The sequence below is a fragment of the Callorhinus ursinus genome, unplaced genomic scaffold, assembly GCF_003265705.2.
Source record: "Callorhinus ursinus isolate GAN/ISIS: 27379988/994484 unplaced genomic scaffold, GSC_fseal_2.0 scaffold1, whole genome shotgun sequence".
Taxonomy (NCBI): Eukaryota; Metazoa; Chordata; class Mammalia; order Carnivora; family Otariidae; genus Callorhinus; species Callorhinus ursinus.
Genome location: NW_027397063.1, coordinates 72,327,472 through 72,353,830, shown reverse-complemented (window position 1 = coordinate 72,353,830; position 26,359 = coordinate 72,327,472). Strand labels below are relative to the sequence as shown.

The following is a 26,359-nucleotide window of genomic DNA, read 5'->3' as shown; positions in this document are numbered from 1 at the left end:
CAGGGTCCTGGGATCGAGCCCCATGTAGGGCTCCCTGCTTGGTGGGGAGCTGGCTTCTCCCTCTTCCTCTGCAGCTCCCCCTGCTTATACTTGCTTTCTCTCTCTCTGTCTCTCTCTATCAAATAAATAAAATCTTTAAAAAAACAAAAAAAGAAACAGGATATTGAGGGGTTTTAAGGAAGGAATAATATCTGATCAGAGTAGCATTTTTTTTTCCAGAGCAGTATTCTTAGAACATTCTAACTGCAGCGTAGAAAGTGAATTGAAAAGGCAGCAAGACCGGATGTAGGGAGACCCAAGAATAGTGAAGTAATTTAGAGGAAAGAAGTGGTAACTTGTACTAGAATGATAGAAGTTGGGATGGAGAAACTACTACATATTTGAGATGTGTTTGAGATGCACACAAACATCAGAATAATTAATATGGTCCCTGCCTCACCACCTGCATCTCTGACCACTCCCTTCTCACCCTCTCATCCAGTCACATTCACCTTCCGGTTGCATGCTCTTTTCTGCTTCACTGCATTTAATTGAGAGAGAGAATTACCAGGACTTGGTGATAAATAAATTTGTTGGATGGGGCAGGTAAGACAAAGGGAGGAGTCAAAAATAGCACCTTGAACAGCTGATGGATGATGGCACCATTTACTGAGATAGGAAGCAATAAACAAAGAACAGACTTGGGAATAAGAATTCATTGTTGAATTTAGAGACTTTGGCAGGACATTACAGGTAAAGGTGTTCAGTGTGATTTCCAGATTGAAAATTTTACTAAGTAGTCATCCGAAATGCTTCCTTTTGCATTTAGGGAAGGAAAGACAGGTCTTGTGATTTCCAGCATGTTTCCAAGCTGAATCCAAATGCTGATGGGGAAACCATTATTTATGCAAATTCTTAAGTCACATCTTGGGGCATTTTAGTTTTTTTTTCCTCTTTCAGTTATATCCTATTCATAAACCAACTTGTGATTGTGTGTATATGATTGCTTGGATATTACCAATTAAATTTTTTTCTTTCTAGATAGTCCTGAGCAGCTAAAATAGACCTTTTTTCCTTTTTAAAAAAGTAAAAATATGTTTTATGCATGTAATTACATATTTTAATACATACTTTACAAACAGTAAAATTTACCTTCCATGAGTTTCAACAGTCACCTTTACAATCAAGATAATAGTATTATCACCTACTCTCAAATGTCTCTCATACCTCTTTGTAGTCAACCTTTTCTCCGCTTTCAATCCCTGGCAACCACAGACCCATTTTGAGTTCATTTTTAATGAACTAAAGATAAGGATTGGAGTTCATTCTTTTGCATGTGGATATGCATTGAATTGCCTTTGTACCTTAGTCAAAAATCATTGACTATGTATGTGTAGGTCTATTTCTTGATTTTCTGTTCTTCCAGTGGTCTATATATCCATCCTTTCTCCAATACTGTGGTTTTATAGCAAATGTGAATATCAGGTAATATGAGTCCTTCAACTTTGTTCTTCTTACTAACATTTGACTATTCTAATTCCTTTGCTTTTCCATATAAATTTTAAAATCAGCTTGTCAATTTCTACAAAAAAAGTCATGCTGGGATTTTATTAAGATTGTGTTAGGTCAGTTTGGGGAGAGTTGATATTTTAACAGTATTGAGTCTTCCAATCCATCAACGTGGTATATCTATCAATTATTTCAATCTTTTTTTATTTATTTCACCAGTGTTTTATAGTTTGGGGCATATAAATCTTACCTGTTTTGTTTCTAAGATTTATTTCTAAGTATGTAATGACCTTTGATGTATTACATATTTTACTGTTTTATATTTTGCTTTCTAATTGTTCATTGATAGAATATAGAAATGCAAATTATTTTTGTATATTGACCTTGTATCCAGTGACCAGTGACGTTATAAAGCTTACTAGTTAGTACTAGTATTTTTCTTAATAACCTGGATTTTCTACATAGACAGTCATATCATATGCAAATAAAGACTTTTATTTCTTCCTTTTCAGTCTTAGGCCTTTTATTTTTTGCCTTATTGCATTGACCTTCGGTATAGTGTTGAATAAGAATGGTGAGAATAAACCTCTTTGCCTTGTTACTGATGTTAGGGGGAAAGTGTTCAATGTGTGATGTTAATCATAGACTTTATATGTGTAACCTTTATGTCATGTTTTAGGAAGTTCTTTCTTATTCTGTGTTTGGCTGAGAATTTGTTCCTAAATGGGTGTTGAATTTTGAAGCCATTTATACTACACTGGTTGCCTTGTACCCACATTCCCACACCTCATACAGCGAAGAAAGACAGTAACCTATTTCACTGACTTTCTTCCTGCCTTAATCTTAGAGCACCTAGAAAAGGGGAATTATCTTGAAATTGGACCTACATGTCAAAGGCAGCTTCATTTCTGAAGCTATCTGAGGCTGTCCCATTCTGGAAGGGAGGGGAGATGACTCAGCCATTTCATTGTTTAGGAAACTCCAGTAAGATTACTGGTCAGGTCCTCTTGGAAATCTTTGATACTTCCTAATAATGAAGTAGTGATTCTCAAATCATATGAAGTATGATTTTCTTTTAGCTTTTAGCTGTGTCTCTTATTTTTGTTACTAAAACATCATAAAAAGATCTAGTGGATTGGTAACACAAGAAGGAAAGAGAAAATGAAATTTAACAAATATATGCTGTAGATGTGTTTATGCTAATCTTCACAATTTTACGAGGGTGTTATGTTCCTTATTTTACAGCTGAGGGAACTCTATGTAGCTCAGAGAAGGGAGGCCAATGTTTGAACTCAGTTTGTATAGGACCATCATCACCCCGAGGTTTCCTGCCTTTAAGCCTGTTTTGTTTTTAGCATTTTGGCTTTATTGAAACCTGGTAAGACTGATTTTTAAAATACATCCATACCATATTGGCTGTGCTAATTAAGATTTCTTACCATGTGTGAGCCATTCCATTTTTAATTATAAAAAATTTTAAAATGAAAATACTAATTTTGTATATGATGGCTTTTATTAAATTTTATTTCATGGAAGTTCTACTTCGGGACAGCTGGGTGGCTCAGTGGGTTAAGCATCTGCCCTCAGCTCAGGTCATGATCGCAGGGTCTTGGGACTGAGCCCCACATCGGGCTCCCTGCTCAGTGGGGAGTCTGCTTCTCCCTCTCCCTCCGCCCCTCCCCCACCCTTGTGCGCGCACACACTCACTCTCTCTCTCTCTCTCTAATAAATAAATAAAATCTTTAAAAAAGAAAAAGAAAGTTCTCCTTTGTTTACTTAATTTCCTTTGAAAAATCTATCAACCCTGATCATTAACTTCCTAGCCAGTGCATGGAGGAAAACAAAATCAAGCTGAGATTGCCTATCAGCTCCCACTCGTTGCTCTCTACTCCCAGGAGATACTGACTGCATTTGAACCTTCTCACTGCCTCTGTAACATGATCCTTCAGTCAAATCGCTTTTTGTTTCCTTCTTTTCCAAGACTTTTGATGATTTTTTTACTTGTTCAGTTTCTGACTCCAGCTCAACAAGATGCAACAGTTACCCTCAAAACTGTGGTTTGGGTGGATGAGGCTTGTCTTCTTGCTGCTCCTTACCTCATTTCTGTTCTGCACAACTAGTCAGTGTGTGTGTGTGTGTGTGTGTGTGTGTGTGTATAATAATTCTGACATATTAGTTGCCTCCCAACAGCATGTCTACACAGACATGATGGGAGATATTCCCCCAGAAAGCCTGCTCTCCTCTGGAATAACTACTTTTATTCCTTATGAGCGGGAAAAATGACTCAAGTTTCTTTCTTTCCTTATCTCCTCTCCTTGCCTCAGGTTTACAACAGCTGAGTCTGAAATGTTTAGACCCATAAATAGATCTTGCAAGTCTGATTCTCTAGTTTGCTTTCAGTACATATTACCCACAGATGAACTACATTGGAGAAATTAATTTCAATTGAAGTACTTATCATTCTACTGTATTTTCTCAACAAATGTTATTCCCATATACTATATAATGTAATAGTTTTCTTGGATTATTAAATTTTCTTTGCTTATTCCTTTATTAAATTTGTAGTAGTAAATAACCATCTTCATTGGCACTGATGAGCAAGAGAAGAAATTAACTTGCTTTTCATTTTTAAAATGATTGTTAATCAACAGGCAACATGCTATAAATTCAAGGAAACATAATTGAGGATTTACTAGATTGTAGTTTTAACATTACATTATTAACTGGGCTTAGAATTCTTGAGAGCTGGTATTAAGCTAACACTTTTTTTTAGATTTATTTATTTTAGAGAGAGAACATGTGAGTGGGAGAAGGGGCAGTGGGTGAGGGAGAGAGAATCCTCAAGCAGACTCCCCACTGAGCATGGAGCCCAATGTGGGGCTCGATCCCAGGACCCTGAGATCATGACTTGAGCCAAAATCGAGTCAGACACTCAACCGACTAAGCCACCCAGGTTACCCCTAAGTTAACATATTTTATGTGCCAGAAACATTCAAGCTGTTGTTTCTTTTAAAACTTAAAAGAGCATTTAGAATCTCATTAGAAAGTTGTATAACCTATTGCTTGATATCTTTACAGAGTTGGATAAATCATCTCTTGTTGGTAGAAACGCATGTACATTAGTCAAATATCAAAGTTGGGGTTTTTTCCCCAGTAAGAGGTAAATATCTGAGGAGAAGGGGGTTGGAAATAAACATATAGCCACCTCATCTTTTAATAATCAGAACAGGAAAGAATTAAATGAAATAAGCTGATACTTTTCTTGGTACTTTGAGTTTTATTTCTTGATTTTTAGGGTTGTCTAAGAAAATTTTTATCTTTTGGAGTACATTTATAAGTAATGTCAGAGGGAAGTGTTTATAACTTCCAAGAAATTATTCAGTAAATGACATTTATTTGTGCTCACTGGTCATAGTTTTCTATTAACCATTGTCCATTGCTTATTTAGTTTGGATTCCCACTGTAAATTAGAGATTTGGTTTAGAGGCTGTTTACTGAAACCGGAACACTGATATTAATGCCTGTGTTCATTTGTCCATTTTTAAAGAATGTTATTTCCCTGTTATAAACAAGTTAGATGAAAATTAAATGCTAAACAGTGAAATTTCAGTATTTGGTGATAGCAGCATTTCTCAGAAGAATATCCTATAACTTAAATTTACAAGTTAAATGAGGGTTAATGTATCTTAGAAGTGCAGAGAGGTAATAAATGATTCTAATTTAAATGAATCTGTTTGAGGAGACTTTGGCCCATTTTCTAGTAATCTTGTTATTATACCCTAGTATTTAGTGATTCCTTTGGGCCAAATGCTATATTCTTGGGACTAAGTATACATTATTGAACACCCCCCCAAAACAGAAAATATATTTCCTACTATTATATAGCTTAGCATGTAGGAAGAGAGCTAGACAATAACTAAATTGTAAACAAACTATATCAAATTTGTAATTCCAAATTGTGATAGGTTGTGAGTGCTGTCAGGGCGAAGAATAGAACGTGGGAAGAATGGGAACAATAACATGAGGGGAACCTGCTCCAGAGGGTGGTCAGGGAATCTCCATTTCAGAGGTGGTATTTAAGCTAAGATCTGAAAGATAGGAAGGTACCAGCCATGTGAAGATGATCCACGCAAGAGAAAGTAAGCAGGGAGGCACTGGGGAGAGGAATGACTTGTTCAAGGAACTGAAAAAAGCTCAGTAGCTGGAACAGAGAAACTGAAGGGGACCGTGGCAAGGAATGAGGTTGAAGAGGTAGGCAGGACCATGTCCTGAGGAGCCAGGAAGGTCTGGTGAAGAGTTTACTTTTTACTCTTAAAGTAGTGGGCAGCATTGAAGGGTTTGAAACAGGGGACTGCTATGATCCATTTCCTCTGATTGTGGAAAATGGATAGACAGCCACATGAGCAGCTCCATGGTCACCACTGCCGGTGCGGTTTAAAAAATCAGATGCTTAAAGTCTTGGAAATTGGCTCACTTCCCTTTGATCCAGAAAAGGCTTGTGTCCAGGAGACCAGAGGATAACAATAGCACCCAAAGAGTGTTTCTAGTCTTTATGTCGAGCTGAAGCCTTGATAGGAATGTGGGCAAATGTCATTTAAAAAATTCTGTTGTTCAGTGAAATGTGAAAAATGTTCAACTCTACCAGTGATCAAAGAAATACAAATTAAAACAGCAATATGATGCCATTTTTTAAACTTAATAAACTGGCAACTTTTTAAAAATACACAGTAAACTGTCCTACATTTCAAAATACATATGTATTTACATTGATAAGGATGTGAAGAGACAGACACTTTATGCATTACCAGTGGGAGTGCATATTGCTACAGGTCTGCAATCCCTTATCCAAATCCCTCTGACCAGATAGGTTTCAAAATTGAGAATTTTTTTGATTTTAGATTTCATTTTAGAAGGTAATACAGGGACTTCAGCTTCTGACAGGATTCATTTGGAGTTTCTCGGGGGAACATGGACAACACATATAACACTGTGGTTCTCAAGACAGTGGACATCAAGCAGTGAGGGAGTGTGACTCCTGAGAGATGAGAAACAAATAATGTAAGCCCTAGGTTTGTCCCTAGTGTACTGCCAGGAGAAAGTTTCCACGCCCTGGCACAGGGAGGGGAAACCGAGACAGAGCTCACCAGTCTCTCAGAGTTGAGGAGACAGAGCTGGAGTCCAGGGGAGCAAGGTGGCTAAAGTTTACAGACCAGAGTATGGATAGGAGAGAGCTGCTCAGAGATCTGCAGAAGACAACTTTCAGTATTGAGTATTGTCCACTGTGTGAGGAAGTAGTACACTCGAGGCCAGAAGAAGAACCACACAAAAGGATTAGAGTAGCAGTGCCCCCAGATTCACACAGAGCTAGGAATAATGCCAGCTGGGGGTACTGCATACATACTTCACAGGGCAGCACTGAGTACTAAGTCCTGTCTGAACCTTAGTATTGATGAAAAGTTAACCCTAGACTAATCGCAGCTTTGATCCCACCTAACAAAGCTTAAACACAAAACCTAAAAAAAGATCAAATTATTTCCAAGTTTTTTTTTTTTAAGTTTTATTTTTTTGTAGTAATCTGTATATCCAACATGGGGTTTGAACTCATGATCCTGAGATGAGGAGTCACATGCTCTCCTGGCTGAGCCAGCCAGGCGCCCCAAATTATTTTCAAGTGTTTTAACCACATCCCAGAACAAAGTTCAAGAATATGTTAGGGATTACAAAAGTATTTTACCCAACAAGGTGAAATTCACAATGTCTGGCATTTGATCAAGAAAGCAGGAAAAATGCAAGTCATAAAGAGGAGAAGAAAATCAACTATATGACATTCTGGAGAAGGCAAAACTATAGAGGCAGTAAAAACATTAGTGGTTGCCAGGAGTTAGGGGAAAGGGGTGAATAAATGGAACACAGAGACTTTTCGGGCAATACTGTAGTGGTGGACATATGTCATTACACATTTGTCCAAACCCATAGAAGGCACAACACCAAAAGTGAACCCTAATGTAAACTGGACTTTGGGAGATAATGATGTGTCAGTGTAATGTGTCATCAATTATAGCAAATATAGCCTTCTGATGGGGGATGTGGATAACGGGGGAGGCTGTGCATGGGTGGGAGCATAGGATGTATGCAATATTTCTGTACCTTCCTCTCAGTTTTGCTACGAACCTGAAACTGCTCTAAAAAATTCTTTTAAGAAAGCAATCCATTGAAACAGACCCAGAAATAGCACAGATGATAGAATGAGTAAACAAGAACATTAAAAGTTATTATAATTGTATTCCATGTGTTCAAGAAGCTAGAGGCGAGACTGGACATGTTCGATAGAGATGGGAAAGTTATCAAGTCAGTAAAACATCTAAAGATTAAAACTCCAGTGTCTGAGTTGAGCACAGTGGATAGGATTAACAGCATAATGGATATTGCAAAAGAAACAATTGGTGAACTTGAATATACAGCACAGCAGTTATCCCAAATCAAACACAGAAAAAAAAGACTGGAAAGGAATGACTAGAGCAGCAGTGAACTATGGAACAACTTCAGGTAGCAAAATACTCCTGTAATTGGAGTCCTGGACGGAGTAGGGATAGGGATCCTACAGAAAAAGTGTTTGAAGAAATGTAATACAGAGAGTTCCGATTCTAGTAATGGCAGGGTAACCTGTATTGGACAGCCTTTCTGCTAAACAATTATAAGCTCTCAACAAAATTTGAGAAAGTTGTTTAGAGAGCAAGCAGAAGTTTCTGATGGCTGACTTCTCAAAACAAACAAACAAACAATAAAATGGCAACTTTGAAGGGCTAAAAGAAAGGTAATATGGTACATATTGTTACTACAGAACATTCCCAGTGGGGTCTAGGGCAGCATCCCATAATATGTGGGATAAATAAAGACTAATTAGCCTTACTTCAGGTCAAGTTTAAAAAAAATATATTTTTTTGTTTCAGTGTTTTTGGGATTTCAGAATTAGAGGAAAAGGGGTGTGGATCCATCTTCCTTGTCAGGAGAAAAATTGGCGATATGTATTTTTAAATTTCCTGCACCCTTTGAAGCAGGGACTTATATGTGCAATGGAAATAACACATCAAGAGTATGTGTACCAAGTATTATATGCAAGATGTTTATGACAGCATTTTTTAATAAAAAAAGATGTGAAGGGGCGCCTGGGTGGCTCAGTTGGTTAAGCGACTGCCTTCGGCTCAGGTCATGATCCTGGAGTCCCGGGATCGAGTCCCGCATCGGGCTCCCTGCTCAGCGGGGAGTCTGCTTCTCCCTCTGACCCTCTTCCCTCTCGTGCTCTCTATCTCTCATTCTCTCTCTCTCAAATAAATAAAATCTTTAAAAAAAAAAAAAAAGATGTGAAAACAACCCAAATGCCCCAGTAAACTTCCAATAGTTGGTGAAAATAGTCACAGTATATTTATGCAGTAAAGGGACTTCTTAATAGAAAAATCATGTTATGGAAGAACGGATGTGAAATAAACATTTTAAACAGGTAACATGGAAAGATCACAAAAACGGTGTGATTCCAAATGTTAGTAGTAGTTATTGCTGTGCAATCAGATTGTGATTTTTATTTCCTTTGTTTTGCCTTTTAGTATTTTCTAAATTTCTATTTGTGAACATATGTTCCTTTTGTAATCAGAACAATCAAGGTGATAAGGAAGGTATTCTTACTGCTATTAAACTTCAGATCAAATTGTTTCTCTAAGTCAGAAATCATTAACAAAGATGACAAAAGTTTAGCATTATTAAGGCCATAGCTTAATAGATCATCCATATTCCCAGATCTAGTGTGTGCACACCTGGATTTAAAGTGTCTCTTTCAAGCTGCATTGACTGAGGCATTTCCAGAAGGAATCCTGTCAAATGAAAAATAAGACCTTTCATGAGTGATGCTGAACCATTTCTGTTGCCACTTCAAACGCTCTCTAACTTAATCTCCAGAGAACAGCTCTCTCAGATAAATTGTCCAGCATCACATCTAGTTCTTGGCTTGTTTTTAAAAATCTGCAGATTCTTTCATGAGGTCATTTTTTAAGCTTAAATATCTACTTTGCTTTGAAAATCTATTTTCTTCCTTTTCAAAAAGAGCATACCAGGAGTTAAAATTGGATCATGTTTAGCAAGCTACATCATACATCTGGAGTGAATTCCAGAGTATTAATGTCATGGTATGTTAAAGCAAAGACTGTCAAGTCTAATTTTTGTAGACCTGCTAAAACCGAAAGGACAGTCTGAACAGCCAGCAGTTTTGACCCCTGAGCTATGTTTTCTAAAGTTATTCTGAAAGTCAGAGGGGAAAGGCAAAAAAAAAAAAAAAAAAAAACACCAAAAAACCAAAACAAAAACAACTACAACATGGTCTTTTTTGAACAGCTTGATGCCACAGTGATAGGAAATGTCTTCATCATCTGTACTGGAGGCTCTTAGAATTAGACTGTCAGAATCGAAGGGGCTGGAGAACTTGAATCCAGTTGCTTGCCTAATACTTATACCTCTGCTACATCATCCTAGACTGATCCTGTCTACTGTCTGTTGAACTGCTTGCAGTAAGGATTGTATTTTTCCTTGTAAACTAACAAGTTGCTGTTCCAATTTCAGATACTAATCCCTGTGTACTTCATATTTGCTAGAATTCACTGCTGACACCATGTGGACTTAGAGTTTTCTTTATGAGACAATTAGATAAGATTTAATTTCTTTAATAAATATAGGGTTATTCATATTTCCTGTTTCATCTTGGGTCCATCTTTGTAAGTTGCTTTTCAAGGAATGTGTCCTTTTAATTTGTCACATTTGGGGCGCCTGGGTGGCTCAGTCTGTTAAGTGTCCGACTCTTGATTTCTCCTCAGGTCATGATCTCAGGGTCTTGAGATTGGGACACCCCAGATCCACTGTGTGTGGAGCCTGCTTAAAATTATCTCTCTTCCTCCTCCTCTGCCCCTCTCCCCCTAAAGAATTGTCAAATTTATTGGCATAAAATTGTTCATAATAGCCTCTTTTAAATGTGTAAGTATTGCAGTATGGTAGTAGCATCTTTTTAAATTTTATTGCTGATATTATTGGTTTATAGTCTCTATTTATTGATCAATCTAAATAAGTTTATCAGTCATTTATACTTTCAAAGAACCAACTTTTGGCTTTGTTAATTTTCTCTAGTGTTTGTTTGATTTCTGTTGATTGATTTCTGCTCCTTCCTTCCTTCCTTCTACTTAGTTTGATTTTACTTTTTTTTTTTCTAGCTTGTTAAATTGGAAGCATAGGTCCTTCATTTTAAACCTTTCTTATTCTCCAGTGTAGTATAAAGAGCTGTTGTAAATTTCTTCCTCTAAGCACTGTTTTAGCTGCATCCTACAAATCTCTTTAAATGCTTTATTAAGGTATAACTGATATTAAATAAATTTACATGTACAAAAGTATACAAATAAGACATGTATTCAAGACATCCATGAATCCATCACTATAATCAAGGTACTGACCCTCTCACTGCTAAAAACTTAGTTTCTCCCATCTGTTCCCTGGAAATAACCAATTGGCTTTCTGTTAGAATAATTTGCATTTTCTAGAATTTTAGATAAATGGAACCATCAACTAAGTTCTTCTTTCACTTAGCATAATTATTTAAGATTCATCCATGTTGTTATAAGAGTTCATTTCTTCTTACTGCTGAGTAGTATTGCAATTTAATGCATATACCATGATTTGTTTATGATATCACCTGTTGATGATAGGTGTTTCTGGCTGTCCAGTTTCTGGCTGTTACAGATGAAGCTGTTTTGAAGATTTGTGTACAAGTCTTTGTATGGACATATACTTTTCATTTCTCTTGAGTAAATACCTTTGGAATGGAATGGTTGACAAATATGGCAAATGTGTGTTTATCATCTTAAGAAGCTACCAAACTGCTTTCCAAAGTGGTCATACCATTTTAGTCTCCTACCAGCATTGTATGAGGGTTCCAGTTCTTCCACATCCTTGGTATAGACTTTTTAGTTTCGGCTACTCTAGTAGGTGTGTAATGGTATCTCACTGTGTTTTTAATTTGCATTTTGTGAATTACTAATGATGTTGAGCGTCTTTTCTTGTGCTTATTGGCTATCCATACACCTTTACAGAAGTGTCCAAGTCCTTTGCTCATGTTTTTGATCAGGTTGTTTTGTTGTTGTTGTTGGTTGAATTTTAAGAGATCTCTGTATATTCTGGATATTCATTCCTTATTTTGGATATTTATCCCATATCATTTGCAAATATTTTCTTCCATTTGATGAGTTGCCTTTTTATTATATTTATGTATTTGGTATACAAAAGTTTTTAATTTTGATGCAGTCCAGTTTGTCTATTTTTTTGTTAATTGTTGCTTGTGCGTTTGGTATCATCTTTAAGAAATCATTGCTAAATCCAAAGTCATGAAACTTTTCCCTGTGTTTCCTTCTAAAGAAGAGTTTTATCGTTTTAGTTTTTGCATTTAGGTCTTTGATCGACACTGAATTAGTTTTCATATACGGTGCGAGGTAAAAGTCTAACTTCATTCTGTTGCATATGGATATCTAGTTTTCTAGCACCATTTGTTGAAAAGACTGTTCTTTCTCCCATTGAATGGTCTTGGTACCCTTGTCAAAAATCATTTGACCTTATACGTGAAGATTTATTTCTGGTCTCTCTATTCCATTCGTCTACATATCTGTCTTTATCCCAGTAGCACAATTTTGATTACTGTAGCTTAGTAAGTTTAGGAAGTGTGAGACCTCCAACTTTTGTCTTTTTCAAGATTGTTTTGGCTATTTAGGGTCCCATGAGGTTCCATATGAATTTTAGAATGGATTTTTCTATATCTGCTACAATGACACTGGGATTTTGATAGGGATTGCCTTGAATTAATAGATTGCTTTGGGTAGTGTGAACATCATAACAGTTAAGTCTTACAGTCCAGGAATACAGGATGTTTTCTTTTTATCTTTGCCTCCTTGGCTCAGTTTATTCCTAAGTATTTTATTCATTTTGATGCTATGGTAAATGGAATTGTTTTCTTAATTTCTTTTTCAGATTGTTCATTGTTAGTGTACAGAAACACTGATTTTTTTTTGTGCTGATTTTTAGCCTGCTACTTTATTTAATTTGTTTATTCTAACAGTTACTTTTGTGGACTCTGTAGAGTTTTCTACATAAAACCTGTCATCTGAAAATATAGTTTACTTTTCCCCTTTCCAATTTGAATGGCCTTTATTTCTTTTTCTTGCCCAATTGCCCTGGCTAAAATTTCTAATACTATGTTCAGTAGAAGTGGTGAAAGCAAGCATTCTTATTTCTAATTTCAGAGGAAAAGCTTTCAGTTTTCTTCACTGAGTGTGATGTTAGCTCTGGGTTTTTTTATACACGGCCTTTATTGTGTGAGGTAGTTTCCTTCTAATCCTAGTTTATTGAGTGTTTTTATCATAAAAAGGCAAAGAATTTTTCTGCATTGACTGAGATGATCATATAGTTTTTTTTCCTTAATTCTCTTAATGTGGGTATCACACTTACTGATTTGTATTTGTTGAAGCATCTTTGCATCCCAGGGATAAATCCCACTTGATCACAGTGTGTGATCCTTTTAATATGCTATTGAATTCAGTTTGCTAGTATTTTATTGAGGATTTTCCATCTTTGTTCATCAGGGATATTGGCCTGTAATTTTCTTTTCTTGTAGTGTCCTTGTCTGGCTTTGATATCAGGGTAATGCTGACCTCCTACAGTGAGGTTGGAAGTGTTCCCTTCTCTTCAGTTTTTTGGGAGAGTTTGAGAAGGATTGGTGTTGATTCTTTGAATGTTTGGTAGAATTCACCAATGAAATTATCTGGACCTGCACTTTTCTTTGTTGGGAGGTTTTTGATTACTGAATCAATCTTCTTACTAGTTGTTGGCTATTCAGATTTTCTCTTTCTTCATGATTCATTCTTGGTAGGTTGTATGTTTCTAGGATCTAATTTCCTTTTGATTTCTTCTTTGACCCATGGGTTATTTGAAAATGTAACTTAGTTCCTAAGTATTTGGGAATTTTTTTAGAGATCTTTCTTTTTACTAAGTCTAAGTTACTTCTAGTGTTATCAGAGAACCTTCTTTAGTATGACTTGGATCCGTTTAAATTTACTGAGGATTATTTTACTGACGGGAAATAGTCTGTGTGGTGGTCCATGTGTACCTGAAAAGAAAGTGTATTCTACTTTTGCTGGGTGGAGTGTTCTATAAATGTCCAACTGATCTAGTTAGTTAATTGTGTGCCGTAAGTCTTCTAAATCCTTTCTAAATATCTGCCTACTTGTTCTTCAATATATTGAGAGAGAATGGCGTCGAAATCTCTGACTATAAAATCTTTTTCTCCTTTCAATTCTATCAATTTTTATTTTATGTATTTTTAAGCTATTAGATGCATTGATATCTAGGATTGTTATGTCCTCCTGATGAATTGACCACTTTATTATTATTAAATGGTCTTCTTTATCCCTGGTATTAGTCTTTGCTCTGAAAGCTAGTGCTAGCAGGGTTTATCTTTGCAAGCCATTTGTGCCTTTACATTTAAAATATGGGTTTTGCATGTAACATGTAGTTGAGTCTTGCTCTTTTTTTCTGATCTGACAATCTCTTTCAAACCTCAGATACTTCAGGATACCCCTATACCATCAGTCTTCTCTTCCTTGAGCTAAACATCCTTTTATTATGGTTTGGCTGATACTTTTTCTAAATTTTTGGCCATTTTATCAAATTCTTTTGTGCATGTCTTGCTTAAAAGGCTATTATGTCACAAAGGATACTTTGAGTTGGCCTCTGTAAGAAATGCTGACCATTGCATATTGCATCAGTTGATTAATGTTGTCAACAAAGATCTGTATCTATTTGGTTCTTCACCATTTGGTTCAAACCAGTCTCTGCCATCTGTTCTACTTTACTTACCCTAATCATATCTTTATCTTGGCTAACTACTGACTTTTGATCTCCAGAAAAGTTTCAAAGGGACTTAACAAAAAAAAAAAAAATCTATTCATTGTTGTTCTGAAAATGTCTGTTTTATCTCAGTTATACCAATTCTAGTTGAGTTATTTTGAGTGTGGGTCAAATAAAACTAGATTATAACTAAAAGGCTATTAAAATGTTTGCCTTTTTTTTCTAGGTAAAAATGTCTCCTTCTTGTCATCCATCCAAAGGAGATTCTGCTGTTAAGAAGGTGAGTTTTTTTAAATTTATTACGCTTTTATTTTAATTCCAGTATAGTTAACATACAGTTATATTAGTTTCAGGTGTACCATATAGTGATTCAACACTTCCATACATCACCCGGCGCTCATCATGACCAGTGCACTCCTTAATCCCCATCGCCTATTTTACCCATCCCCCCCACCCTCCTCCCCTCTGGTAACCATCAGTTGGTTCTCGATAGTTCAGAGTCTGTTTCTTGTTCTGTCTCTCTTTTTTTTTCTCCTCTGCTCATTTCTAGAAGATAGTGAGTTTTAAAGGCACAAATCCACCTTCCTCCTTCTGTGTGTTTATTATCCTCTCTTGAACAATTGTCTCAAAATGATAATGATTTTTAATCATCTCAATGCTGTCAAAGGTTCTTTCTGATTGGACACCTTAATGACATATCACCAGAATTCCTTAGCTCTTCCAGGAAGCCAAATGGGGGGTTGGGCCTACCATCAGTCCCCTGGCAACTAAGAACTTTCATTGTTCTAGAATTCCCATTCTATTTACCAGGCAGCTATCCTGATCAGTGAGTGGTAGCAGATAAAAGATATTCTAAGGAGGATAGTCTAAGGTATTCTTTCCCTACTAATATGCTTTCCCTCCAGATAGCTGTGCCAGAGAAAACTGGCCTGAGATATTAGCACTTCATACTGCATAAGCAAGTGCTCCATAAATCCTTGTGGGATGGAACCCTTACTTAAGCCACTCCAATCCCTGACTGGAAACTTTGTAGCACAGAAAGGGTGTGAGTCTTTTCAATTGAGTGATTCTCAGATGGTGTCAAGAGAACCAGGCCTAAAATCCTCTTCTGTATACAGCTGCAACAGTGCAGTTGAAATGTGGTAAACAAGCTGACATTTTTTACTGTTTTCTTTTACCACTTTTATTTTGCTGACAATAAGTGTCCCTGGATGTAGGTTTTCTTTCCTTGCCTGTTTTATGATTTCAGCCAGCATCCATGTCAGTGAAGAATTGTAGAACAAAAATAACAACTTGCTGGCTCTGTCACCTAACAGCAGGTTCTAGCTTCAAAGCCGTGTGCCAAAACTAGGTCCCTTTTCTCTGCCTATAGAATCCCCTGAGACGTTTTTAAAAGAAAAAAAAGAATGAAAACAAAATATGTTATCCGAAAAGCCCTATTCCCTGCTGCCCAGGAAACTCTCTTCCATTTTTGTGGGGACCACAAGGGCAGCAGACTGAGATGATGATTGCTGCTGCCTGGAGCCACCACACTGTGACCTTAGCCGGGGGGAGGGCTTGAGTCACCTGGTCTCGCAACGTAAACAAATGAGGAAATTGGAATCCAGAGGGCTGTTTTTTTGCCTAAGCTTTCAAGTGTTAGCTATGGGACACACTTCTAAAGTAGAGGTTAAAAATGTGCTTTCGATTCAACCAGACATGGGTTCAAAGATTGACTCTTTCACTTATTTATCTGAATAACTTTTTTTTTTTTTTTTTTTTAAGAGATGGGGGTTGCAGAGGAAGAAGGAGAGAGAGAATCTTAAGCAGGCTCCACACCCATCATGGAGCCCAATGCAGCGCTCGATCTCACAACCCTGAGGTCTTTTTTTTTTTTTTTTTTTTTTTTTTTTTTTCATTTGAGACACACAGATACAGAGGGAGAGAGAGCATGAGCAGGGAGAGAGGCAGAGGGAGAGGGAGAAGCAGGCTCCCCACTGAGCCAGGAGCCCGATGTGGGGCTGGATCATCCCAGCACCCTGGGATCATGACCTGAGCTGAAGGCAGATGCTTAACCGACTGAGCCACCCAGGCGCCCCAACCCTGAGGTCTTGACCCAAGCCAAAATCAAGAGTCAGACACTTAACTGACTGAGCTACCCAGGCGCCCCTAGTAGAATAATTCTCTTAGTCAGCCTTTCTGCTTCCTCTGCTGTAAATGATGGCACTACCTCTCAGAAATATCCTGAAGACTAAATGAGATACTATTTAAGGGCCTAACACTGTGTTTGACACACAGTAAGTCCTTGGTAAATTATTGGCACATAGTAGGGACTCAGGTATTACTGAAACTGGTGTTAAAACACAAATCCCCCAATCCTAGTTAGATGTCCTGTCACTTTATTATTGCTACGTTGTATTGTTGTCCATTCAGCCGGTATTTCTGTATGTAGATCCTGAGCTAAGCAAGGGACTACAGAGATGAAAAACATAGTCTTTGTTCTCAAGGACCTCAGCACTTATTGGGGAAGGTAGCCATGTAAACTGACAATGACCGTACAGTTTGACACATGCCGTGGAAGGTGCACAGGGTACACAGGAGCAGAGAGGAGAGGCTGTGTGGGATGACTAAGCAGATTTAATACAACTCATGTGTTCCCATGGTAAAAAGCCCAACGAAGAAGTTTGAGAAAAGCTTTGTTACTACATTATAACGAAAGCAAATCCTGCCATACTTAAAGATGTTTAAATACTCATTTAGAAATAGCTTCATGTAACCTATTTGTTAAACTTGGTAATGGCCTAGCTGTCTGTCATTTCAGGTGTCTGACCACTGTCAGGGGTGTAGCAGTGTTACATAAGTAGGATTCTCTTACTCCTGTAATCAGCATCAGACAAACAAACTTCCAAAGCCAATGACTGGACACGGTGGCCCCAGGTGGCATTCCTAAGTGATCAGGTACAGACTTATTCGCTGTCCATGCAAGAATTGGGGCTATCTCTAAAATATTTAATCCAGATACATCTTGGATACATTTTATTTTAGCAATGAGAGCCCATCTCTCATATTTACCATTCTGATTAACAGACATCAATTTCACCAATAAAAAAATTTCTGGGTTTTTTGAGCAAATGAGCAAAATCTTAGGTGTTGGTCGATAATGAACAGCCAAAGGACTTTGAGTAGCTGCTTTTGGGAATTCGTATTCGCTCGCAGTCTCTGAAATATGGATTCTTGGTTAGGACCACTGACTGTCCCTAAGTTGAAGCTTAAACTAAATAGCACATACTTAATATCACACTGTTATGATGTCTAGAATAACTTTAAAATACGTATTGAAACAGGTGCCTCTCCCAGACTGAGTGGTCAGGGAAGGCTTCTCAAAGAAGATAAAGCTTGATCTAGCGTTGAAGCACAAGGGAAAAGGTATTCCAGGTAGACATGGGTGAGTATAGGACATCTCAGAAATGGAGATGGTTCTGTGTGTCTTAAATATGGGAGCATGCAGAGGCTTGGTGAAATGAATGGGAATCCATATCACAAAAGAGCACTATTTTGTGAAGTTTGCTTTTTATCTTGAGGATAAGGGTTTCTGTCAAAGGTGAGATTAAAGGCAGAAAGATCGATCAGAAGAATAGACAGTGTCCAGGCAAGAAAAAGGTCCTGAGGCTGTGCTGTATTAATGGAATGAGATGAGGTAGATTCAAGTCTTATTTTTTCTCCCCCCAAAAGGTGTCCTTCTGACACCTTAAGTGTGAGCCAGCTGTCCTTCCCGTGAGGAGTTCTCTCTTATAGCACCCGGCACTAGTCCCCACCTACCGACATGTTTACCGGGCTTTGCTGACCTTGCCTCATTACTTCTGTGTCTGCCCCATCAGAGACTGCCTGCCTCAGGAAGGCACAGCCACCGAGTCAGACTTGTTTGCTATCATATCCCTAAGTGTAGAACCAAGTAGTCGGTAGTTGTCGAGTGAAGGAGAGAGATGTCAAAGAGATTCCGCAGGATTCATAGCTGTTTACGGGAAGTGAGGGGGGAGAAAGTAGTTTCTGGGCCTGAGTAAAGAGAGAAAGAACAAATGAAACCTCATTGCTGTCTCAGGCTTATAATCCCAGCGTGGTCAGTCCCTTGCTGTTTGAGCTACGTCAGCAGTATTCTAAGTGAGACCAGTGTGAAACTCAGCACCTAACTGGTACTTCCCTGGTTGTATACGTATTTTTGTGTGTATGTTTGTGTGTTTGTTCCTGCATATATATGAACATCTACAAATGTATTCTAGGTATCATCCTGGAGCTACATTGTCAAAGTTGCATTGACAGATGGAGGCCCCAGCAGTGTCTGTTGAACAACTGACTGCCAAAGTGATGTGTAGGAAACACAAAGGAGCAGTAATGTTCTTGATTTGAGCCTGAGATTCTCTGTTGACCAATAACCAAAGAAAGTGCTTGGTGACTGTGTTGTTAGTATTGGCTCTGGCAAGAGCTGCGCGGAAGTGCTGAGGAGAACAGAAGCCATTTTCTGTAGGGTTCTGCCTAACTTCCTGGGATAGGTGTCTCCTGTAGCAGTCGCTCTTCCACTCTGCTGCCACCTGTCAGAATGTAGCAAATTTTATGAGCATGTGTACACAACTCTTCAAAACACAAGCATTTTGCATTTTAGATAGTCTTTTAGAAAGCTCTGGATTAGAAATACTTGTATATTATATATATGTGGCATACAAAATTTGTAATATTTATCTTATGTATATAAAATTTCTTCTTAAGTGGCTCTGATAACTTCAGTAAAGTTAGAAGATACACATGCTTCTCTAGGGCTTGTTCAGTGTTTGATCATGGATGACCGGAAATTTAAAAATCAGGAAGCGTTTTCCTAAGATAAAAATTACTGTAAAAGTCCCTTGCAATTGACTCACTAGAACAGATTAAAATTGGAGGTGTTGATAATGTTTGAGGTGACAAATGATTTTAGAGAGTTAGTTGAAGGCAGCATCAAAAACCACTCAGCTTTGATGCATCTTTTCTCAACTACTAAAGAAACACCAACCAGGAATTTGCAAGGTTGGGATTATTACATGCATGGTAACCAGAGAAAGTAATTTTGTCTTACATCTCAATCACAAAAGCATAGTTGTACTTCCTGAGCCATCCCCTGTTTTAGATGAGCTTTCTCTGCTGGTGTGTTTGCAGAAGCCTGAGGAGTCCAGAACTCTGGTTAAAGAATATCCTCACGCTGGTAAAACCCACTGGAAGAGTCCACGGTTGATGGTCTTCCAGAGTGACTTCTTCAGCCAGGGACAAGGTACTGGGAGTAGAGTGGAAAGGCTTTCTCATAAGTCTGGGGTAGAGTCAGTGAATATTCCACGTGCTTCAAGATGCCAGGCCTGGGAAGGACCAAGGTCAGTGAAATAGAGTTCTTGCTGTCAACACATTTCCAAGTGAATAGTGACTGAACTGGTGGATTTAATAGCCAAACCTCCCAGAGACTGATGAGTAGTTCCTTAAGTATTCAAGTGTATGACAAGAATTTGGAGCAGTTTTTTGTTTTGTCCAAGTGTTCTAGTGAGGTAAAATTTTTAGAGTCCGTTCGCAGTCTTGCCACTCATGTCAGGAATGTAGATGACTGCACTCACTCAGGATTTTTATTGAATCGTTGGCAGGGAGAGGAGGGAACTCGGGGGCGGTATTTTTAAGGGGAAAAGCCTCACAGAGCCACAGTTTCCATAACAACAGGAAAAGCTGGCTGCAGTGTCTCAGCTGACTGGCCCCTCGTGAACAAAAAGGGATAGCCCTTGATGGAGGTATGCTGCCTCCTTCCCTATTTTCTTAGTAGGACTTAGATCCAAATGTGACTTCCATGCCTCTACTCATTTAAATGAAAAAAGAAGAAGAAGAAGAAGAAGAAAAACCAAGGGCAGGATGTAGTCTTTGTTTTTGCAGAGACAGAGTGGAAGATCCCCACAGGCCAGGTGCCTTTTTATGCTGACGTGAAGTAGCTGGGGTGCAGTTACCTTCAGACAGCTGAAAGATCTGGAAGGAAACATAGGCATTCTTTGCAGTTCAGAGGCCAGAACTGGTGCTGGTGGGTAGCTGCTGGTAGATGGAGATGCCAGCTTAGGTAGGAGAATTTTCTGATAGTGGGACAGGTTGCCTTGTGAGATTGCACATTATCTGTTACCGGAGGTGTTTGATCCTTGCAGGATGTTTACTGCCACTCAGAGCTGTTGCAGAGCTTTTCCTGCAGTGGGGGAGAGGTGGGCTGGTCAATTTTTAGATCCCTTGCTATGTTAGGATTTTATGAGTCTGCAGTTGTATTAAACCCAAATGACATGTCCATTGATGTGTACTGGATGATTTCAATTAGACCCTAACATCTAGCCTGAACGAGTAGAGTCTATTAAAACAAAAACAAAAACAAAACAAATTTGGACTTAGGGAAGGAGAGACTTTATTCAAAAGAATAATTGCAGAAAGAGGAGGGGGCTTTTGCTATGAGGAGAATGTTCCAACCTTAAGATCCGCAAGGGTGTCAAAAAATCAGGCAGGGGCACCTGGCTGGCTCAGTTAAGTAGAGCATGTGAGTCTTGATCTTGAGGTTGTGAGTTTGAGCCCTACCCCACACTGGGCGTAGAGGTTACTTAAAAAAAAAAAAAAAAGGCAGAAAGGAATTTTTTTGCTGGGGCCAGTAAACGGGTAGAAAGAACCAGATGTGGGGGAGTAGGTGATAGATAGTTGATTAGAAATGTCTTTCATGTGGTCAGCTGGTTCTCGGAAGGGATCATTAAGGATTGTAAGCTGGCTCAGGTTGAGGGTGGATCAAGGGCTTGGGGGAAGGAGAGAAGCTTAACTAAAGTTTGGTCATCAGTTAACAAGCATTTTGTTCCATTGAATCAAGACAAACAGTTCTGCTCATCTTTTAAGAGGCCAAGAGTGGAAATTTGATGGGCCGGTGTCTAGCTTTGTCATAGATGAACCTGGTGGCATGGTGGATTTTGTCTCAGACTTATGGGGGAAGGGTGGTCTTTGCAGTAAGCTGTTTCCCACAATAGGGTATGGGGATTTCCTTAACTACAGCTATTCTTCAGGAACTCAGGGCTCAGGTGAAGTATAACATAGTCATGGGTCTGACTGCACTGCCATGTTCTTTCCTTACTCCTCATGGCCAGGGCCTTTCTGAAACCTGCTTACTAGTCCTCCTATAGAGGAAGAGAGTGTTAGCTGGAAACAGTTACAGAGGAGGACAGTGGTGACCACTTGCTTGTGGTATTCATTCTTGCTGATGATTGGGTGTAAACTCTGGCCTAAAGAGTGGGACTAGCTGAGCGTTTCGAAGTATCTCAGAGTTCTTACCCAATGTACAAATCTACTCCTCGCCAATTTCTTTTGTATTAATTGAATATTTTCTAATGTAGCATTTGGATTTCTTTATTGATATTTTAAATTAATGAACTTTTTTTTTTTTTGAGAGGGAGCGCAAGCAAGGGGCAAAGGGAGAGGGAGAGAGAATCTTAAGCAGGCTCCACGCTCAGCACAAAGCCTGACGCAGGGCTCGATCTCATGGCCCTGAGACCATGACCTGAGCTGAAATCAAGAGTCAGATGCTAAACCGACTAAGCCACCCAGGTGCCCCATTAATGGACTATTTTTTTTAAGCAGTTTTAGGATTATAGAAAAAATGATCAGAAAGTACAGTTCCCATACATTTCCCCCTCCATTTTCCCCTGTTATTAACATCTTGCATTCCTGTGGTACATTTATTACAACTGATAAGCTAACGTAGATACATTATTATTAATGTAATTCCATAGTTTACAATAGAGGTCACATCTTGTGTTGTACATTCTGTGGGTTCTGACAAATGTATAATGAAATGTCGGCACCATTACAGTATCATGCAGAATAGTTACACTACCCCAAAAATCCCATGCTTCATTTATTCATCCTTCCCTCCCACCTCCCAAACTTCTGGCGTCTGCTAATCTTTTTACTGTCTCCATAGTTTTGCCTTTTCCAGAATGTCATGTAATCAGACAGTATGTAGCCTTTGCAGATTGGTTTCTCTTACTCAGTGATACCCATTTAAGGTTCCTCCATGTCTTCTTGTGGCTTGATAGCTTATTTCTTTTTAGCTTTGAATAATATGCCATTGTCTGGATATACCAGTTTGTTGTTCATCCATTCACCTACTAAAGGACATCTTGGTTGCTTCCAGGTTTCAGTAGTTGTCAATAAAGCTACTATAAACATCCATGTGCGGGTTTTTGTGTGGACATGTTTTCGGCTCATTTGGGTAAATACCAAGGAGCAACTGCTGGATTGTATGGTAAGAATGTTCAGTTTTCTGAGAAGCTGCCAAACTATCTTCCAGAGTGGCTGTACTATTTTTGCATTCCCACTCAGTGAATGTGAGTCCCTATTGTCCTACATCCTTGTCAGCATTTGGTGTTGTCTATTTTTCGATTTTAGCCATTCCAGTAGTGGTGTCTTGAATGACATTCGATGTTGAGTATTTTTTCATAAGCTTATTTTACCATCTGTATATCTTCTTGGGTGAGGTCTTTAAATGTCTTTGAGGGGTTTTTTTTTTCTGGTTTTTGTTTTTTGTTTTGGTGGTGCTCTAGAGTTTACCCTATACATCTTAACTTTTCTGATTCAGCTTCTGATTTAAACTAGCTTAATTCAAGTTATACATAGAAGTGTTACTCCTATTTAGCTCTATTATTTTTTCCCACATTTTGTGATAACTCTTCTACATGGTATATCTGTTAATGTTACAAACCCAACAATACATTGTGATAACTATTGCTTTACTGTCTTAGCCACGTTCTTAGCCCAGTAAAGCTTTGTCCCTACCCATTTAAATATATTGCATTTCTGCATGTTATAGGCCAACATTACATTATATACATATTATTATACAGTTGCCTTCCAGTTCTTTTTACCATTCTTTTTTTGGTTTCTCTTATGTGGACTTGAATTGCTTTCCACTAATGACTGTGAACAGTGACTAATGAACTTATATTAGTATTTTTTTTTATAAGGTGGGTCTGTTAGCAACAACTTCTCTCCATTTTTGTTTACTTGGAAAGTGTTTCTTTCATCTTCATTTTTGAAAGATAGCTTTGTTGGATATAAGATTACTGATTGACAGGTTTTTTCTTGGAACACTTTGAATATACTATCCTGTTGTCTTCTGCCCTATCTTGTTTCTGCCTAGAATTTAGTTACTAATCTTATTGGGGTTCCCTTATAAGTGGTCGTTTTTCTCTTGCTGCTTTTCAAGATTTTCTCCAAGTCTTTAACTTGTAGCATTTTTACCATGAGATATTTGTGGATCTCTTGGCCTTTGTCCTGCTTGGAGTTTGTTGATCTTCCTGGATGGGTAGGTTACTGCTTTTCTTTTCTTTTCTTTTTTTTATTAAAGATTGTATTTATCCATTTGAGAGAGAGAACACGAGCAGGGGTGGGGAGGGCGAGGGAGGAGCAGAGGAAGAAGCAGACTCTCCGCTGAGCCAGGAGCCCGATGCGGGGCTCAATCCCGGGAGTGCAGGATCATGACCTGAGCCAAAGGCAGACGTTTAACCAACTGAGCCACCCAGGTGCCCTAGGTTACTGCTTTTCAATAAATTTGTGACTCTTCAGCCACAATTTCCTCAAATATTTTGTTTTCTCCATTCTCTCTCTTCTCATTTTCTTACTCCCATTATGTATTTGTTGTGGTACTGATGGTGTCCTGTGTTTCTCTGTTCAGTTTTCTTCACTCTTTCCCCCCCCTAATCTTCAGCTTGCATACTCTATTGATTTATCTTCCAGTTCATTATTTCTTCTGCCAGTTCAGATCTACTGTTGAGCCTCTCTCCTGAATTTATTTTAGTTACTATACTTTAAACTCTAGAATTTCCTTACTATACTTTTTTGTAATTTCTCTTTGTTGATATTCCTTTTTTTTAAGATTTTATTTATTTGAAGAGTGAGAGAGAGCATGCACCTGTGCACACAAGCAGCGGGGGGGGGAAGGGCAAAGGGAAAGGGAGAAGCAGGCTCCCCGCTGAGCAGGGAGCCAGCAGGCATGAGGCTCAATCCCATGACCCTGGGATCACAACCCGAGCTGAAGACAGACGCCCAACCTAGTAAGCCACCCACGTGCACCTCTTTATTGATATTCTGTATTGGGGGTGCAACATTGCCATCATACCTTCCTTTACTTTTAAAATCACACTTTCCTACATTTCATCCATTTCCTGTGTGTGTGTTTGTGTGTGTGTTTTTTTAATTGTTGTTTGTTTTGGGCGTTTTTTTGGTTCTGTAAGTATATTTATCATGGCTGATTTTAGTGTCTTTCTGTTACATCTAACATCTGGTTACTCTCTAAGGCAGGTTGTGTTATCTGCTTTTCTTCCCCAGTATGTGATCACACTTTCCTATTTCTTTATATGCCTTGTACTTTTTGGTTAGAAACTAGATATCTTAGGTAACGTAGCAACTCTGTGCATTGATCCCCCACTCCTGGAGTTATTCTTATTTGCTCCACTCTACTCTACTCCAGGCTGCTGCAGCCTAAGCTATTATTATTATTTTTAGTGACTGGTTGGGTTATTTTAATGAAGTCTATCCCCCTACCCATCCCCAAGTGTTAAGCCTCTGATATTGCTCTTTGGGAGATACAGCCTTGGGTTTGCCCACAGACAGCTAGATGGCAGTGGTATTGGTAAAGGCTCTCTCTTTTTCCTTGGCCAAACCAGCTGTTAAACTCTACTGATTGCTCTGTTGTTTTCAGCAATGCCCTGGGTGCATAAATTGCTCTACATACCGATTCGGTGAAATTGTGACTCCTTTGAAAGGATAGTTTCTGAGGTCTGTTTTCAATATTTGTTTTGACCTCCTTATTGGGGGCACTCCCCACCGCCAGCTATCATTTCCTCCGTTCTCTTCTACAGAGTAGTGGCCTGGTGCAGGTTGTGTCTACATTAAATGCATGACTCTCCTCCCAGTTGCCTTTCACCACAGTCTTCACTGTTCTTAAGACTACTCTTAGGTTCAAACTTCTCCACACTCAGTTGCAAATGAAGTCAGTTCCTTTGAGAAGAGATTAGGACCTGTTGTACTGCCTGCTTCTCCCCCAAGGAATAATCTCTGAACCAGAGCTCTGTATAACGGCAAGCTTCTCTCTGAATGACACGCCCACTTAGGACTCGAATGCTTGTTGGAAGAGGGCACAGCCTGAGGTCCTCTTGGCCTTTCCTGTGATGGAACCACTGCCTCACAAACTGGAGCAGGGGTGATCAGAGAGCCAGTTTTTTGTAGTGGACAGTACCCAGGATGAAGCCTGTATTCCATGGGTGGCGTCAGGGTGGAAGAAGGGAGCCCCCACCACTTCTTGACTGTGCTTGCCTAGGACTTAGCCTCAGCAGCAGGTAGCTGGAGGCAAGAGGAGAAATGCTGAAGTCCTGCTTCTACTCAAAAGAAAGCCCTCCAACTAGGAGCTTGGGAGAGAAGGAGCTTGGGAGAGAAGGAGCTTGGTGTTCTTGGCGGTAGCAGTCTGGGGTGGAGTCTCCCTCACTAGGCTGGGTGGGAGGAGGGAGCAGTCTTGGTTCAGAAACCACATACTTGCCTTTCTTACTGATTCTACATTGATTTTTTTAAAAGAGTTATTTCTTGGGCGCCTGGGTGGCTCAGTCGTTAAGCGTCTGCCTTCGGCTCAGGTCATGATCCCAGAGTCCTGGGATCGAGCCCCACATCGGGCTCTCTGCTCGGAGGGGAGCCTGCTTCTCCCTCTCCCACTTCCCCTGCTTGTGCTCTCTCTCTCGCTGTCTCTCTCTGTCAAATAAATAAATAAAATCTTAAAAAAAAAAAAGTTATTTCTTCATTTGCTATTTGCCCTTAGGACAATTTCCGAGGTCTATGAAGGGTTGGTTTTAGGGGTGTGTGTGTGTGTGTCTCTATATCTGTCTGTAGAGATATATATAGCTTCAGT

The 26,359-nt window shown here is 38.9% G+C and overlaps 1 protein-coding gene across 5 annotated transcripts in view; it reads left to right on the top strand.

The window, feature by feature from the left end:
- The window catches only part of VPS8 (VPS8 subunit of CORVET complex), a 254,459-nt gene that overhangs the window by 206,752 nt on the left and 21,348 nt on the right, over positions 1 to 26,359 (top strand). For 4 of the 5 annotated variants that reach the window (XM_025877364.2, XM_025877349.2, XM_025877325.2 and 1 more), the window contains one exon: positions 14,639 to 14,692. In XM_025877364.2, coding sequence (XP_025733149.1) covers positions 14,639 to 14,692 — 54 coding nt within the window. Of the gene's footprint in view, positions 1 to 14,638; positions 14,693 to 16,176; positions 16,274 to 26,359 lie in introns of all 5 variants that reach the window. The other variant, XR_012379318.1, reaches the window with a different exon arrangement.